The following is a 17030-nucleotide window of genomic DNA, read 5'->3' on the forward strand; positions in this document are numbered from 1 at the left end:
GTGAGCCGGACCCTTGCACCGGAAGTTGCGCGCAGAAACTGCGCCGGAAGACACGCGGGCAAGAAGGGAGGACGCGCTTCCGTCCCGCCGGGCGTCGGCCCTCAGGAGGTCATGGCGCTCGCTGCGCGGCTCCTGCGCGGTTTCCCCGCGAGGCGCGGCGCGGCCCCGGGACCGCGGCTTCCGACGGGCGCAGCCAACGGGCGCGGCGCGTGCGGGCCCCGGCGGCTCCACGGCTCCCAGGTAGCGCCTGGGCGCGGGCCCCCCGTCCCGCGCGTCCCCCTCCCCGCGCGGACTCCGCCCCCGGGAAAGCGGCGCCGGGGTTTGCGGCGACTCCGGCGGCCGGTTCACCCGCGTCGCGGGGGGCGGGGGCGGGGTCCGGGCCGGCTGGTGCCTGGAGGACGGGGGCCTGGTGCTCGCGACGCGGCGTCGGGACTCGCGCTTCCCTGGAGGCGGCTCCGGGCCGCGGTCTGCGCGGCGCTCAGCGGGGCGCCCCAGGGGGAAAGGGCTCGGCCCTCCCTCCGCGAGCTCGCGGGCAGGGCCCGGTGCCCAGGGGGCAGGTGAGCGGTCGGCAGGTTCCCAGGGGGCAGGTGAGCCGTGGGCCGGTGCCCAGGGGGCCGGTGAGCGGTGGGCAGGTGCCCAGGGGGCAGGTGAGCGGTGGGCAGGTGCCCAGGGAGGCAGGTGAACGGTGGGCAGGTGCCCAGGCGGCAGGTGAGCGGTGGGCAGGTGCCCAGGGGGCAGGTGAGCCGTGGGCCGGTGCCCAGGGGGCCGGTGAGCGGTGGGCAGGTGCCCAGGGGGCAGGTGAGCGGTGGGCAGGTGCCCAGGGGGCAGGTGAGCGGTGGGCCGGTGCCCAGGGAGGCAGGTGAACGGTGGGCAGGTGCCCAGGCGGCAGGTGAGCGGTGGGCAGGTGCCCAGGGGGCAGGTGAGCGGTGGGCCGGTGCTCAGGGGGGCAGGTGCCCAGGGGGCAGGTGAGCGGTGGGCAGGTGCCCAGGGGGGCCGGTGCGCGGCCACCTGCGCAGAGGGGGGAGGGAGGAGCTGTGCTGAGCGTGGACCGGCCCAGCCGCAGGTGTCCCCGGAGCACTGAAGTTAAAGCCTCTTCGTGGAACCTGACGTCTATTGAGGGTTTGCCTTGTGTTTGGCGTCGCTTTTTTAATCTTCATTCCCACCCTTCGGGTGAGAACTCATATTAACCACTTTTTAAAAGAGGAAGCTGAGGTGCGGTGAATAGGGTGCCCCTGTCTCAGCAGGAAAGATGTTGGTTTGGTGGCAGGTAGACCGTCTCCGGAGCCCGTGTAGCCGCCAGTGCCCTGAAACCCTGGACGCTGGAGAAGCAGCAGAGCGAGGGTCAGGCTCTGAAAGCACAGAGCAGAACGTGCTGGGTCCTGCAGAGCCCCAGACATCACGCGCTGGGCTCCAGGTCACCGCCGTCAGTCGAGGCCTGGTCTTTTCACTGGTGCAGGGTCTCGCCTTCAGTTTGTTGAAATCAAAACACCTGTGAAGCGGGATGGCCTGAGGTCCACCTGTGTCAGATACCTGCTTCCCCAGGCGCATCCACAGAAACGAGAGCTAAGTCCCTGTTGCATCTCATCAGCCTCCTAATGAGAGGATGTTATTCCAGGATCCGATGTAGTAAAACTCCTCTGCTCTAAGCCACAGGCAGTAACAAAAGTTCCCTCTTCCTTCCAGGTGTGTTGGATTTTCAGGGAGTTGGGACTTTGTAACAATGACCATTCTTCCAGTTATTTGTGTGTTTCAGGCCTTGATCGTTTCCGTTTTTCTTTTAACAAGTTTTTCTCTAAGCGTGATGCCAATACATTGAGTTGGAGGTATTTATTCCCAGGAGCTTGCAGAGAGTGGAGGCTACTTCTGAGGGGCGGAGAAGACATTTCACTTGTCTTTTCTATTTGTCATCTATTGTACAAAACACCCATCTCAGAATGTTTAATTTTCGACAAATTTGTGCTGAGTGTTGACTCTGAGCATGGGTCCGTTCTGAGCCGAGGATATAGGAAATGTAAGAAACAGACCTCTCTCTAAAATCAGTCAGTTAAAAAAATTAGTTTTAAAAAAAGGACTGATATTATTATATGTTGGTGTTTTGGTTTTTATTTTATACAATTTAGCATATCCATGCCTCTTCAGTCAGCACTTACCGGCATGATTAAGGGTGATAAGCTACTACCCTTGGCCTTGGTTATGAATCTTAAAAGAATATGCACTCCCTATAAAATAATAACGTGAAATAGTTTTACTGAGGAATTTGATGAGGCAAATTTTAAGCTTCCAGTATGCTTAAGATTGACTGCTTTGGGGGTGGGAGGAAAGTGAGGTAATTCTTGCTTGCCGTAGCAGTTGCTTCACATTTTCTGTTTGATGACCTCTGGCCATATTGTTTCTACAGGTGATGGGAAACCCAGGAGCTTTCAAAAGGAGCCTTATGTTCTCAGCCTTGTCCTACTTGGGATTTGAAACTTACCAGCTCCTTTCTCCAGCTGCTGTGGTTCATGCTGCAGCCAAAGGTGAGTCAGCTGCCCGTTGGAGCACTGAGGTGGTTTGTGTGTGTCGTGTTTGGGTTAGTAACTTACTTATTTTTTAATAGATACTAAAACTGACATTATTATAGGCTAGAGTATTTTCTTCTTTCCTCTACACATCAGTCTGACATATATTCTTCTAATAACTACATCTCCTTCAGTGAGAAATACTCTATTAATATGTTATAATTTTATAGGACCCTTGGGCTAAGAGTGTTTGATACATTTTTAAAGGATTGAGGGGTTGTGGAGGGAAACAAGAATATCCCACAGAGGCCACATCTGACCCACATACAGTACTTACTGTCTGGGTCTGTATAGAAAAACTTTGCCAATCCCTGCTACGTAACGATATGATTGGTTTCCTTATTGCTAACATGTTACACTCTTGATACAGTTAAGAAATGCCAGTTACTGTGAGATAGAAATACTTATAAACAATGCGGTTTGGTACTAAATATCAACTGGTTGAAAAGTGGAAAAATTACATTACATTTGTTATTTGGCATACTACAGATAAACATATATTAAGAGCTGCCATATTTTAAAAATTAAATTTAAACAAATTGCATATGTAGCCAGAGCCAAAATTTCAGCGTATTAGAAAAAGTCTCTTAATTGCCAGGTTAGGCCCTTTCCCAGCCCCACTTTGTAATCATGAAGGAGGTGGGGAAAGAAGCAGAGATTTTATTTAAAGTTCTGGTAGATGAATTTCAGAATATTAGCTAAAAATGACTAGTTCCTGATTGTATTTATCTGTGACTGTTCTTTAAAAAAACAGGTAATGAGAACTCTGTTTTTTACCTTTCTTGTAAGTGCCATTTTCACGAAGGACAAAATAGAAGGACTTGGTATTGTCACTGGCTCCTGACATTTCGGCAATAGAACCACTGGGCTTAAAGCTCCTGAACTTTTCACCACAGCTTTCAGTATTCACAGCAGCTTGTGGAGCTGTTAGGGAGAGCGTATTATCTCACTAGAGTATTAGGTGTTAAAAAAGGTATCCTTGAGAGTTGTGCTCAGTGGGTGTACTTTTAAGGGGGGGGGTGTGTACGCACGCGCGCGTGCCAGTGTGCCATTAGAAGACTAATTTTACAAAAGACTCACCAAGTTAAATATTTTCAATGTCAGTGTGAGAGCAGAGATTAGAACTTTCATCTCTTTCTGCATCTCACCCTGAGTGGTGTGCATTAGCGCCACCTCATGGCAGAAATGAGTGCAAAGCGTAGGTGCTCCTGAGCAGCAAATAGCACTTGGAAGCAAAGCCCAGATTACTTTCAGCCAGGAGACCATTCATCGCAGTGAGAGCTCCATCATGGCAGCTGGGTCGTGTGGCCTGGCTGTGCCTTCAGCACCTTATGAAATGCTTGAGTGATAGACAATGGTCTCTTATGTCAGTAACATAGCTTATTTTTAACTATTTTCAGGAGAAGTGCAGAGCATTAAACCAGTAAACACACAGCTGGTTGGCAGAGATGAGCGTGGTCTGCACGCTCCACCCCAGTGCTGTGTGGGTCTGTAGTATCAGAGTAAGTGCCTCTTTCCTTGTAAACCACACAGAACTGTATCAAAGAAGTTGGAGATAAGTGGTTTAGAAGCTATAGAAAAATAATGCTAGCAAAAAGTTGAACTTTTATCATTTTTTAAAAATATATCTGTTGATTTCAGAGAGAGGAAGGGAGAGGGAGAGAGGGATAGAAACATCAGTGATGAGAGAGAGTCATTGATCGGCTGCCCGATCAATGGGGATCGAGCCCGAAACCCGGGCATGTGCCCTGACCAGGAATCGAACCTGTATCTCCTGGATCCTAGGTTAATGCTCAACTGCTGAGCCACGGTGGCCGGGAAACATGTTTTTTTTAATTACCTAGGTGGTGACTGTGGAGTTCCTGGGTCATATTAGGGACAGGGATCTCTGTCAGGCTCCTCGGGGAATGGGAGAGCAATCCGTGAGTAGACTTAAATGTCACTCTGCTGCTCACACATGCCACATGCGCACACAGATGTATTTAAATGCACAGATCAGTGTATTTAATATTGTATAGGTTTCTCTCACCTCTAACACGTTTTCACAAACTTAGTGACTTAAAACAACACAGATGTATTATCTTCCAGTTCATAGGTCAGAATTCTGTAATGGGTTCTAGGAGTCATCAGGGCTGCGTGGTGAGCACCCTTACATAGGACAGAATTCAGTGTCTGCCCCTTAGTAGTAACAGGAATATCTGAAGCTCAGTACCCAGCCAGCTCAGAGCATTCCACTGTGGGTAGGGTTAGGTGTGCAGGGTAATGTCTAAACCAGTTGATGGGTTGGTTGAAGCAGCTTCAGTGACGTATGTTTCACATTCTCTGTCGTTAATTTTATCTAAGTTCTGATGATAGATTTGCCTCTTTTCCGTAAAGTGTCTGTATAAGTGGGGTCATGAAGAGAATCTAGTAGACAGTGTGGCGCAGTCCATGCAAGTTCATAATTTTCAGCACTGTGGGTGTTCTGTTATCGCTTTCCACAATGGCTGCTACTTAGCAAGTTTTGAATCTGATTACCTTTGCTCATCTATGAAAGTGTTTCTTAGAACTGTTGCCACCTGGCTTGGGTAGACCTTACTGTGTTTTTTTCTCTTATAGCCTTTAGAGTTGAAGAAATCCTCCAACAGGCAGATTACCTCTATGAGAGTGGAGAGACGGAGAAACTCTATCAGTTGCTGGCCCAGTACAAGGAAAGGTAAGCAGCATGCAGTGGGCCTGGGCCTGTGGTCTCCTGAATAGTCTTGTGTTAAATTCAACACTTAACATGGGTCTTGGTGCTGGACGTTTTCATAGTTCTTTAAAGGTTTTTTACTCCAAAGTAATATTTCTTAAGGTTTTGGTTATAGCTATTTCTTATGTTACTCAGAAATGCTACATAGTTTATTTAGAAGGTTGTTCTACTTACTCTGTTGGAATGTTGAAATACTTTGTTCATTTTGTTACTATGTTTTGGACCATACAAGGTAAGTCTCTGAGTACCTGTTTATGTCATTTATATTGTATCTCTCTCCTTTAAATAAGTATTTTAATGATGTAAGGTTTAAATGCTCTGGGATAGTTGTGTACCTTCCCTGGAGAGCCTGTGTGTTGCTTTGGAAGCAGTTTTTTAGAGAAACTACAAATACCTCCTTTTCAAAAAATACGAGGACATGTCCTGGCCAGTGTGGGTCAGTTGGTTGAGCATTGTCCCTGCACCAAAAGGTCACCAGTTTGATTCCTGGTCAGGGCACATACCCAAGTTTCAGGTTCCATTCCTAGTCAGGGCGCATATGGGAGGCATGTTTCTCTCTCCCTTCCTCTCTAAAAATCAATAAAAATATTTTAAGAAGGAGAAGGAACACTGGTGGACCAAATGTAGGTTTACAGTTGTTCATACAGGTGGCAGAGTTTATTCTTGTATTCTTTTTCCATACAAACAACTGTAAAGCTACTCTTGCTCCTTCCTGTATATAGCTTAGTAGGCTTAAAGGCAGACATTTAATAAAGAGGAATTTAAGGTTAATTTTAAAACTATTTCTGCCTTTTAATTGCGGTTACTATTTTACTTATTAACCCTTGCTTATTTTATATAATTCTGTTTAAGTGACGTGGATGGCTCATTCAGGCAGGGGTTTGTTTGGAGTGGCACTGTGCTCAGTCACTGACTGAGACGAGTGTATCGCATGCCTGTGTGTGCAGGGACAGTGTTGAGGGGGGGACTGAGGCACAGCAGTTTGTGCTTTAGATCAGACGCTGTCTGCCAGGCCACCGTTTCTGCTGCTCTGTCTGAGGTCCGTGCGTGCAGTCTCGTGTTATATGCCACATTCCAGAGGGCTGGTGTTCAGAGAATTCAAACACAGAGATTTAAGGAAGGTGGTATTTTAGATATTTCAGGCAGGTTAATATTTATGGGTAATACTGGGTGTTTTGTAGGAAATTTTAGCAAATAAAGTCGTGTGAGAAGAATAAACTTCTGTGAACAACGGCGTTTGGTACCGTGTTTCTGGCTGTGCCCTTGCTGGCCTGAAAGACCAGTGTATTCCTTAGTGATGTGACCTTTTACAGTGTTTAAACTGCAAGCTTCAGTGGTGGTTTTAGCCCAGGCCCGGTGGCTCAGTTGGATGAGCATCGTCCTGTACACCAAAAGGTTGCCGTTTGATTCCTGGTCAGGGCATGTAGGTTGCGTGTTCAGTCCCAGGTTGGGGCGCATATGGGAGGCAACCTGTGGATGTTTTTCTCTCTCCTCTCTCTCCCTTCCTCTGCAAAATCAATAAAATGGTGCTTTTATATTTACCTCAAATTAGTGAAGATGCAGAGCTGCTGTGGCGTCTGGCTCGGGCATCGCGGGATGTTGCTCAGCTTAGCGGAACCTCAGCAGAGAAGAAAAAGGCCCTGGTGTACGAGGCCCTGAAGTACGCAGAGAGGGCGCTAGAGGAAAACGCAGCCAGCTTTGCGGCTCACAAGGTGAGGTGCCTGAAGTAACAACGGGGACCACATCCTGAGGGTGCACTGTCTTCGCTCGTCTGTTGTCCCTGATCGACATACGAAGGAACATTCTCTACTTTCAAGTAGGGAAGAGGCATTTTAGGAACTTTTTTCCTTTGCGTCTTGAACACTTGACCTTCGTTTGTGTGTCTGATAAGTTCCTCCCATGAGTGCCCACCTCGACACAGGTGTGTTACTGGCTCGGGAATCCTGTCCCTTGACCCCAGGGTACAAGCGCTCGACAGGTGCCTTCTCATTTTCCTCGCCTTCCGTTTCTGGTCTGAGACCACATGTCGCTTTCCACCTGGGACTCCCTGGTTCCTGGATTTCCTGACTGGTTTAGTGCTGTGGTTCCCAGTGGACACTGGGGAGAGCGCAGGGCCTTATTGGCACTGGGTGAGGACATCACTTGACCATGTTGGACGGTCCTCGGTAGAGCCGCTGGCCATTGAGATACATTTCCGAGAGCGCCCTTTAGGGGCTGCCCCCCCACTGCTCCCCCATGCACACTGGTGTATATTAAGGATAAAACAGGTACAAATCATTTAAATGTGTTGAGACTTCTTTTGTGGCCCAGAGTACGGTCCATTCATGTTGTTACTGATATGGTTTCATTCTTCCTGTGGCTGAGTCGCCTTCCGTTGTACTTGTGTTCCACCTCTCCTGTACCCACCTTACGTGCACACCACCTCTCCTGCACCCATTTTTCTCTGTTGACAGACATAGGTTCCTTTTGTATCTTTTGGTGCTATTGTCATTGGAATTGTTTTCTGAATTTTGTTTTCAGGCTGTTGGTTGCTCGTGTATAGGGATGCAGCTGACTTTTGCATATTGACTTCATGTCCTGTAGCTTTGCAAAACGTATGAATTGTGGATTGCTTAGGGTTTTCTGTATAAGACCATGTCATCTATAGAGAGTTAGTTTTGTTCTTTCCTTCCTTTCTTTTGCTGGGTTTCACTGGCTGGAGCTCCCGGCACGGGGTTGGAGTGGGATTCTCCTCTGGCTCCCGCTGTAGGGGAAGCTGGTGGACTCACCCCGTCTTAGGAATCTCTCGCCTGCTGTGTGGTATCTTGAGAGTCTTTATTTCTCATGTTTTGTCTGTTTTTAGTGTTTCAGGCAGGAAGGTGAGTGTAGTGTCTGTAGCCCCTTCCTGGCTGGAACATCTGCTTAAAAGTTTCCTTTAAAAGTGATGTGAACTCAGTATAGACGTAGACATTGTAGAAATTGAAGGAAGAGCACAAATATGGAAATAAAACCACCCATGGTCACTGCTCCTGCCATCAGCTCTGGCTGGTCCATAATTTTCTGTAAGTCACGAAATGCAGCCTCATCAGGAGAGTGCTTGCTCTGCACGTAGGTGACAGGTACGTGAGAGAAGGTGGCTTGATCCAGTCCTGAGATGAGGGAGCAGCTCAGAGCATCAGGTGTGAGACCCTGTGCGACCCTTCCAGTCACCTGGATTAGGGTCTGTCTATAGTCTATAGAGGGGTGTGTGTGTGTTTTAAATAGTTTTTCTTATTTTTAATAAACATTGAAAGGTAACAAAATATTTTGGTGGAGAATAGATTTAAACAGAAGTTTGAGTTAAAATTTTTCTGATTAAAGTTATTAAAATCACAGAGAAATAAGCTCTAATAGGAAAGAGGGATGTTTATTGTGGGAAACTGTTGTAGTTCACAGAACCTGAGGACTCGGGTAGGGGGCGTTTAGGCTCCAGGAAGCACTAGCTCATGGCTGCAAGGCTGCCAGCTCCCCTGCTGTCCCCCCGTCTACCTCATTCACTGTGAACTCTCTCACCCTGAGCCCCAGGCTCCCTGCAGCAGCTGGGGTGTGGATCGGGGGTGTTGTGGATCCTTCCTAGGGAAGCAGCTCAGGTGTGGGTCTGTCGTCCCATCTGGCTGTGGGGACAAGGTCACCGTCAGCAGGTGTGGCTGCTGTTACTATAACAATGCAGATGTGGGAGGAGGCGGGTCCTAGAAAGGACAGGAAATAAAATGGTAGGTAGGGAGTCGTGGGTTTTTCTAAATTTATAACCAGACCCTCGACATGAATCACTCCGCATAGTGTTGACGACTTTCTTAGAGATTTGTTGCTCCCTGCGTGTCCTCTTGTGTGTGACGTGTGATTTCCTCGAGTCCTCTCCTCTCCTCTCTGCTCCAGTGCATTTGATACAGTGTTTAGTTACTTAGTATTACCTTGTATTGAACGGACATTGTTATCCTTGTGCCTTTTTCTTCTGTTTTCAGTGGTTTGCCATCTGTATTAGTGATGTCGGGGATTACGAAGGCATCAAGGCTAAAATCGCAAATGCCTATGTCATCAAGGAGCACTTTGAGGTACTGGTGAGCTGAGCAAGTGTGGCTTTCTCGTAGGTTTGTTTCACTCACCCCTTGCAGTTTAGCAGACCCCTCAGACTTGCGGGCTCAGCAGTGGCGGGTTCTCTCTCGGTCCGTGGTTGACAGCACCCATGCTCCTGCTCTGCATGGTGCGGCGGAGCTCCCTGGGGCTGCACTCTCCCGCCCCTCAGGGCAGGTGCATGGACAGCCCCTGGTCTCCAGTGGCTTCTGTCCCTTTACTACATGGTCGCTGGCCTCCAAGAGTAAGCGTCCGGGGGAAAGTCTGTGTGCAAACCTGCCTCACACTTGTCACACAGGTCATATGGCCAAAGCTGAGTCTGTGGGAGGGGACTGGACGGGGTCTATAGAAGGAGGTGTGGTCCTTTTTTTTTTTTTTTTTTTTAATTTAGAAGAAGCAGTGAGACCTATAGATTCTTACTGTTTTTAAATTAGTTTCACTTAAAATTTTATGTTTTTGTCATCTTGAGAATCTCTGTTATCAGTTTCTTAACCCTGTGAAATAGTAGCCTCAGAATGAGTTGTGCACCAAAGCAAATCTGACCAGTTACAGGATCAGGGAGAAACTGGTGTGGTTATCAGGGAAGACGCAAAAAATGTTCACATCCTGCTTCCTCAGTAAACAGTTCTCACTGCTGTTTAGAAAACATGATTTGACTTTCTCATTTTTTCTTAGAAAGCAATTGAATTGAACCCTAAAGATGCTACCTCGATTCACCTAATGGGTATTTGGTAAGAAAACTTCTTTGAATAACTATTTCAGTGGTACTTAGTATGATCTTATTTTGTAGTGTTTAAAAAAACATGTAAGCTGTTTTAAAATATCTCTTGGCAATCGGGAGTGCTTAATCCATTAAATTAACCAGCAGCTGTGCATGTGTTGTTAGAAAATACTAAATTTGATTGTGATCATGTTAGACATTGTTACTGAATCCATTTAGAAACGAGTACAGTCACCCCCCCTTATCCACGGGGCATATGTCCACAACCCCGGTGGCTGCCTGAAACCGCAGGGGGTACCCAGCCCTGACTGTTCTCTCCGGGAGACACCTTCTCACCTGAGGAAGCTCCATGGCTTCTCTGAGGTGGGTCTGGCTGGCCAGCATTGCCACTCTCGTGCTTTGGGGCTGTTAGAAGTAAAATTGGGGGCCTGAGCACAACCCTGCGATTCCTCCACGGTCAGTGTGAGCACTGAGACGGCTGCTGAGTGACTCATAGTGGATCGTCGGCAGTGTGGGAACACTGGACACAGGACGGTTCACGTCTAGAGTGGGACTCTGCCAGTCACCTTTGGTCTCATCACGCTGATTGGAAGGGTGTGCAGTTTAAAATCATGAATTATCTCTAGAATTTTCCATTTCGTAGTTTTGGTCCGAGGTGGACCATGGTAACTGAAGCTGTGGCAAGTGAACCCATGGATACAGGAGGATGACTGTTTAGTGCTGAGACTAAACAGGCATTAGAACTTCATGGCAGACTCCATTCTCTCTGTTGGGAATGACTGTTCTGTACCAGGAGAAGTGAAATGGGGGGAGCTCAGGGAGCCTCGGCCTCTGCTTCCCACATTCAGGTGTATCTGACAATCTGAGAGTGAGTCACCTGGCTCTCGGTGTCGCCTGGTTTCCTATAGCCTGTCCAGTGTGCTCTGTGGTGACCTGCTGGGTTAAGAGGCTTTCTGGACACAGGCTCACCTCTGTTGAGCTAAATACTGTCTCCTAAGAGGTCACAGTTAAGCAGGCCTGTGTCAAACTGTTCTCAGGGGTCTTCTGCAGGACAAAGGACATAAACTAACCAGACACCTGCGGTCACTGAGTCAGAGGCCAGTGAACAAAGGTGGGCTCACCTCACCGAAGGTCTTGCACTTTTCCTGCTCCAGAGAGGGGTCAGGGTCCTCAGGTGGCAGCTGTTTGCCTCGCGCTTTTAAACATACGCCCTTAACGCTGTTGGTTGTCGTTTTTTATGCATCTCATGTTCAGTTTTGTCTTTTTTCTTAATCTTTTTTTAACTTCTCTGAGTTTTTCTGTTGTAGAAACTTGGGTTGTTGTGAGGAGAGGAGACAAAGAGGAGAGAAGAGGAGAGGGACTCGGGGAGCTCAGCACCTGGGACAGCGTGGGCATCAGGGCCAGTGATGGCACTGCTGTTACCACTGCTGTCCTGCCTGTTCACGTTGATCACAAGGCCGACCTGGTGGATAGAGCAGTGTAGTCAGTCTTTGTGTAATTCGGTATGAGTGTTAACCCCTAAATATTGTGTCCAGAACACATTGTTTAAACAGACAACAGAGGACTCCCTGTATATCTGTTAGGGTGGCTGATTCTCTGAGCGAGAAAGTGTAGTTGGACATGTGGCCTTCCTTTATTCCAGGTGTTACACGTTTGCCGAGATGCCATGGTATCAGAGAAGAATTGCCAATGTGCTGTTTGCAGCCCCTCCCAGCTCCACCTACGAGGAGGTGTGTGATGTGGGCACTTGCAGGGCTCTGTGGGGACTGGTCAGTGTGGCTGCCCAATCTTCACTGTGTCCGTGACTCAGGGTCCATCTCTCTGTGGAGGCTCTGATGCCCACAGCGAACAGCTGCCTGCATTTTCCACTTGAAACTTGGGCCACATGAAAGTCACAACAGGACAGGAAGTACAGCCCCTGATGCTCAGTGTGCTCCAGGGGCACATTCTGCATAGCTCGTCCTTTACCTGCCAGAGAGACCACGACTTTGAGTCAGTAACTTTTTTAGGTGCTATTGAAGGGACTTTGAGAGGGATTCCTGGGCAAACGTTTTGGGTTTACTCATCAGAAAATGTTGAGAGTGAGGAAATGGGCAATGGAAGTGGCTTTCCCAGTCCTCGTTCATGAGGAGCCGCTGCTCCCTGGAGAGCTTGGGGAGGAGTCTCACGTGGCTCCTATTGAGAGGTGGTGGCCGCACGCAGCTGGGGATTCTTATCGCTACTGGAAAGAGTGCATGCTAAGAGAAAAGGTAGCTCCACTGTAACAAATGAGGTGTGTTTTTAAGAAATCAGAGTCAGTCAGTGTGTTACAAACAGTTTGAGTCAGAGAGAATCAGCCCCTTCTGACTCAGTCACGTTAATGTAGGAATTTCAGTGATGAAGGATTTTAACTCCCGGGTGCGACCATGCGTCACTGAGGAGGTGCAGCTTTGGCTCTGTCTAGTTTTCTCGGGTGGTTGCTGTTGGGACTTGAAAGAGATCAGAGCAGCCGAGCTGCACATGACGCTCCGCCCCTGCCCCAGCCGCAAGGCTGTGCTGGGAGTTACGGCTGGAAGGGCCCTGCGTGGCCTGTTAGCTGGTGCTATGGGTGGACCATAATGTCAAGGGGTTTCCTTGACTTCTTGGCTTGTATGTAACGTAGGAATAGTTTCTGAGAAAACGTTCTGTAATATTGAGTGTTTTAACCATTTTCATGATGTTTGGGTTCTCTGTTTTACAGGCCTTAGGCTACTTTCAAAGGGCAGAACAAGGTAAAATATTTTTATTTCAGATACTAATACGGCTAAAATTGTGTGAACGCTTTATATGTAATAGGAATTTTAAAACAAAGATACTTTATTCCAACACAGCTTTGCACTAGGCACCATGAAACAGTCTTTAAGGTTTTGTTCAGTAACGATCACTTGAGTAAGAAGTAGGCCCGCTGGGCTGGGCTGGGCCAGGCCGGGCCGGGCCGCCACTCTGGATAGTCGCACTGGACAAAAATTGCAGACATATTTTTTCCTTTTTTAAATAGTGACTTTATCTTTTTAATATATTTTATTGATTTCCTTAAACGTGGTCTTGCTCTCCTGGAGCTAAAGTAATCCTCAGTCACTGACCCTTCTCTGGGGGTTACCTTGAAGGTCATGTGTAAGGCAGCCCTCCTATGGCCCTCGTCTGGTTTAGGGGTCCCGCCTCTGCCCTTAGCACCTGCAACTTCCTCCTCGGGGCGCTCTCACCACCGTGGGAACGCGTGTCCACGTGTCTGAGGCTAAACGCAGGGGAGGTGGGACTGTTTCGCCTGGTCCTGGGCAGACTTGCTGACTGGGATGAGTGGATGAACACACTTCCCTCGAGGAAACCTGAGCATCACGCGACGTCTTGCAGATACGGTCCCAGGAAGGAAGTAGAGCAGGTTTGGGTTAGGGAGCAGTGGAGGCGAACTACCCAGACAAGTAGGATTTGCAGGGAGATAGGCGGAGTCTGTAAGAGTAAACGAGGGTGTGAGAGCAGCCGCACTTTCCTCCGTAGACTTGGCGCTGGCGGTGCCCTCGGCCAGCCGTGCTCTCCACCTGCTCCCCTCCGCGCAGCCCAGGTGTAACCCCCTGGAGTTGGCTGCTGCTCTGGTTTCTCATCACACTTTAGAACTTGGACACCTGTCAACTCTTTTCCACATCACATTTCACTGTGCTCATGTTTCTCTCTCCTTTTCAGTATAAATTCCAAGAGAGCAGAGATTTTGTTTGATATGTGCCTGCAGGCAGCCCCACTCAGCGCACGCAGGTCCAGCGTGTAGCGTGTGGTGTCTCGATTTCTCTCACTCAGGAGGTGTGTTGAGGGCATGTGCTGTTCTCAGCCCGTAGGGTGCAGCCGGGGCACAGGTGGTGAGGGGCAGTCCCCTCGCACCCCACCTGCCACAGATGAGAGGCAGCAGAGCCTCGCGCCCTGTAGGTGCTCCGTGACCTTGACTGCTACACATCCTGGAGAGAGGAACAGCTGAACAAGAGTGTCCCCGTTAGCTGGTCAGTTACCACAAGAATCATGGGGATTTAGACCAGAAAAAAATGAAGCTTTTAAAAATAAGAGCAGTGCTGTTTCATCTGAGATAAATTTTTCTTTCTTATGAACAGTGGATCCAAACTTCTACAGCAAAAACTTGCTTCTGTTAGGAAAGACGTACCTGAAGCTACACAACAGAAAGCTCGCTGCCTTCTGGCTGCTGAAGGCCAAGGACTACCCAGCCCGCACCGAGGAGGACAAGCAGGTACCGTCCGCAGCGATGGAGGGAGGGGTTCCCGTGGGGCTCCGCTCGGCGAAGAGCCTTCCGTAGAAACGTGAGGTGTCCGAGTGCGCGGTTGAAAACAGCAGCGCGGCCCAGGCATGAATTACGGGTGTTGCGGAGCCCCTGCTGCAGCACCACCTCAGTCCTGTGACATGCAGCTGATCGCCTGAGGCTTCGAAAACGCCAGGGACGGCAGTGGTCCTGGGGTGGAGTCTCTCAGAGCCCCCCAAGGCACTGCTGGGAAATTCTGCTCCTATGATGTGTTTCCCTGGGTTTTGGAAACTTGGGAGCTGCAGTCCACCTAGGACCTTACCTTTCACAAGCTGACCTCTGCTGTGCTGTGTGTGTTTCTGTTTTAGATACAGACAGAAGCCGCTCAGTTGCTCACAGGTCTTGGCAAGAACTGAGGCTGGTTCCGAGAAGCGGGCGAGCTGGGAAACCTGCCCTTTGTCAATTATACGTGTGTGACCGTGACTGCTCTCGCTGGTCTCTCAGTGCCCCTGATGCTGCGACCATGTAACAATACATAGGATTCTCCACAAACAACAGAAATAATGCCGTGAGGTGGTGGAGGTGCCGCGTGGCTTGGAACACCAGCAGTCCCAGGCCGTCTGGCATTGAGGGCCGGTCACGTGGGGTGGAGGGCATGTGGGGTGCACTTTCAAGCTGGACTGGTTTCCAGTTGAGACCTTGCAGAGAGGGGCCAGTGGGAGTCAGGAGGGTGGGAGTTGGGGTTCTGGGTGTAAAGCAGTTAAATGATGCATCTGGGAGCCAGGCTGCCTGGGGGGAGCCCGTCAGGAGGATGGGAAACAAGTGGTCTCACAAGTTGGGGGTCTGTGATTGGACAGAGCCCAGGTTCTGTTCCCTGATGGGGGAACAGGAACCCAGAACTGGAGGGAGAAGTGGGATGAAAGGTGTTTAAATAGACAGACAGTGCCTCCTACAAAGTCTGACCTTTGCGAAAAGGAGCATCCTGACTGTGAGTGTCCAGGTGGCAGACTCCCCAGGTTAGGGAGGTGTGGTGTCCCCGTGACCCTGGGGCACGTACTGTTTCTCTGCTGCTCTCCACACGTGTGCGCCTGCGTGTTTGGTCACACGTAGATTCTGCCTGTGTGTGTGTGGTCACGTATTCCTGAACCTTGATGTTAACTACAGACGACATAGTCAAGTCCTGACCCCTCGTCGTCTGGGTGCACAGACCCCTTACAGTCCATCATCACAACTGGAGAACTCACCTGACTTCTCGTGGTTTGATACGCAGGCCTTTCAATTCCTCCAGTGACCCGTAACACCTTACGCTGATTAAAACCAGGGTGCAGACATCACACGTTGCATTTGATCTGCCTTTGTTTTGTGATCTGAAACACTCCCCATCTTTTTCCTCAAAAGTGACTGAACTGGCCAGCCCAGTGGTCTTCGATTGCTCTCATTGGCGGCCTTACAGAACCCACTTGAAAACCACTGGTCCCCCTCCTCTCAAGGCCCCCGTTGGTTGTGTGTGTGCTGGGCCTTCTCTGCTTTCATGTAGAGTGACCCTGAGGGGGTTCTGTGGAGATGAGAACTGTGAGCTAAGCAGCAGGACTGGCAGGTAAGCAGGGAGGTGAGGGGTGTGGGTAGAATTCTCTCTGCAGGCCTTTGTGGAGGTGCCTCGGTGAAAAGCTTTTTGAGAGGCCGTCTGCTGCTGCTTCAGAGCTTCCAAGTGCTTTTTCACTTTGAAATGCAGATTCAGAAGTTGCACTGACGAGTCAGTGGCTGTAACCACAGCAGCCAGACCCTGTCACGTCAGCCTCGAGTGCTCATGTGTGGTGTGTGGTTCTGTCTCACGTGGAGACTGCCTGCCGTGGCCTCAGCATCACAGAGCCCCCTTGGTTGTCCGAGTCACCCCCACCCCCGTCCGGACCGTTTTCTAGCTTTGTCACTGAGTAGTTCTGTACATGGAATTGGACAGTGAGTGACCTCAGAGATCGTTTCACTGTATTTCATTGAGTGGATTCCCGCTCGTCTGACCTGACCCAGGAGAGGTAGGTGGGCTGTGGGGATCTTTGGTGCTGTGACCTTAGGGCTATCTCCTGCCTTTTGGGCACCCAGTCGTGCTTTTGCTGGACCTGTGGGGCTGGTCAGCTCCGTCCTCTCCCGTACGGGGCTCGGTCCTGTGCATGTCGTTTCTTCTGACTCCTAGGAGCCTGATGCCCCAGGTCTTCCCTTGGCTTAGACCTGCACCTGCTCCCTAACCCTGACTGTCCTTCCTGCCCGGCCCACCTCCAGGCCCCTTCTCGTGCGTGCTCAGAAATGTGTTCTGTCTGGGAAATGGTGGACGGCCGGGTGGTCACACTGACCCCCCTGTGGACATGCTCCCTTCTGAGGCTGTGACAAGAGGGCCTTCCAGAGGGGCTGCTGACCTGTAAGAACCCAGAAGAGTCAGCTTCTTGTTGGCAGAGTTTTGATCTGTGGACTTTGTAAGAAAGGCTCTTTCCAGACTCTCTTCTCTAAAGCAAGTGTCATGACAACGGGAAACCCAGAAACACCCAGCTCATGGAGCTGGATGGAGGAGTCACCGAGCATCAGCAAGCACTTAACTGCCATTGTCACCTGGTTGTGCTCCCCTGTGCTGAGCTAGGATGCAGGAGACACCCCTTGGGGGCTTGTCTTTGTTGTTGGAACATCAGT

General features: G+C 49.8%; 1 protein-coding gene across 2 annotated transcripts; it reads left to right on the forward strand.

Moving 5' to 3' along the window:
• The first annotated feature begins 16 nt into the window (after window positions 1-16).
• On the forward strand, window positions 17-15688 carry RMDN1 (regulator of microtubule dynamics 1). 2 transcript variants are annotated; one of them, XM_081116946.1, is made up of 10 exons: window positions 17-240; window positions 2399-2516; window positions 5157-5253; window positions 6842-7001; window positions 9270-9359; window positions 10054-10109; window positions 11742-11829; window positions 12819-12849; window positions 14212-14345; window positions 14723-15688. In XM_081116946.1, exons 1-10 carry the CDS (start codon window positions 112-114, stop codon window positions 14768-14770), a joined length of 951 nt encoding a protein of 316 aa, XP_080973072.1. In that variant the 5' UTR covers window positions 17-111; the 3' UTR covers window positions 14771-15688. The 2 variants fall into 2 exon arrangements, with proteins under 2 accessions (XP_080973072.1, XP_080973073.1); XM_081116947.1 differs by lacking the exon at window positions 17-240 and adding an exon at window positions 1628-1683.
• Window positions 15689-17030: the final 1342 nt, after the last annotated feature.

Source organism: Miniopterus schreibersii (assembly GCF_964146895.1).
Source record: "Miniopterus schreibersii genome assembly, chromosome: 17".
NCBI classification, from domain to species: domain Eukaryota; kingdom Metazoa; phylum Chordata; class Mammalia; order Chiroptera; family Miniopteridae; genus Miniopterus; species Miniopterus schreibersii.

Coding starts and splice junctions, on each gene's coding strand:
- RMDN1 (XM_081116946.1), top strand. CDS start 112: ATGGCGCTCGCTGCGCGGCTCCTGCGCGGTTTCCCCGCGAGGCGCGGC. Junction 5,254..6,841: donor CTGGCCCAGTACAAGGAAAG/GTAAGCAGCATG, acceptor ACCTCAAATTAG/TGAAGATGCAGAGCTGCTGT. Junction 12,850..14,211: donor CTTTCAAAGGGCAGAACAAG/GTAAAATATTTT, acceptor TCTTATGAACAG/TGGATCCAAACTTCTACAGC.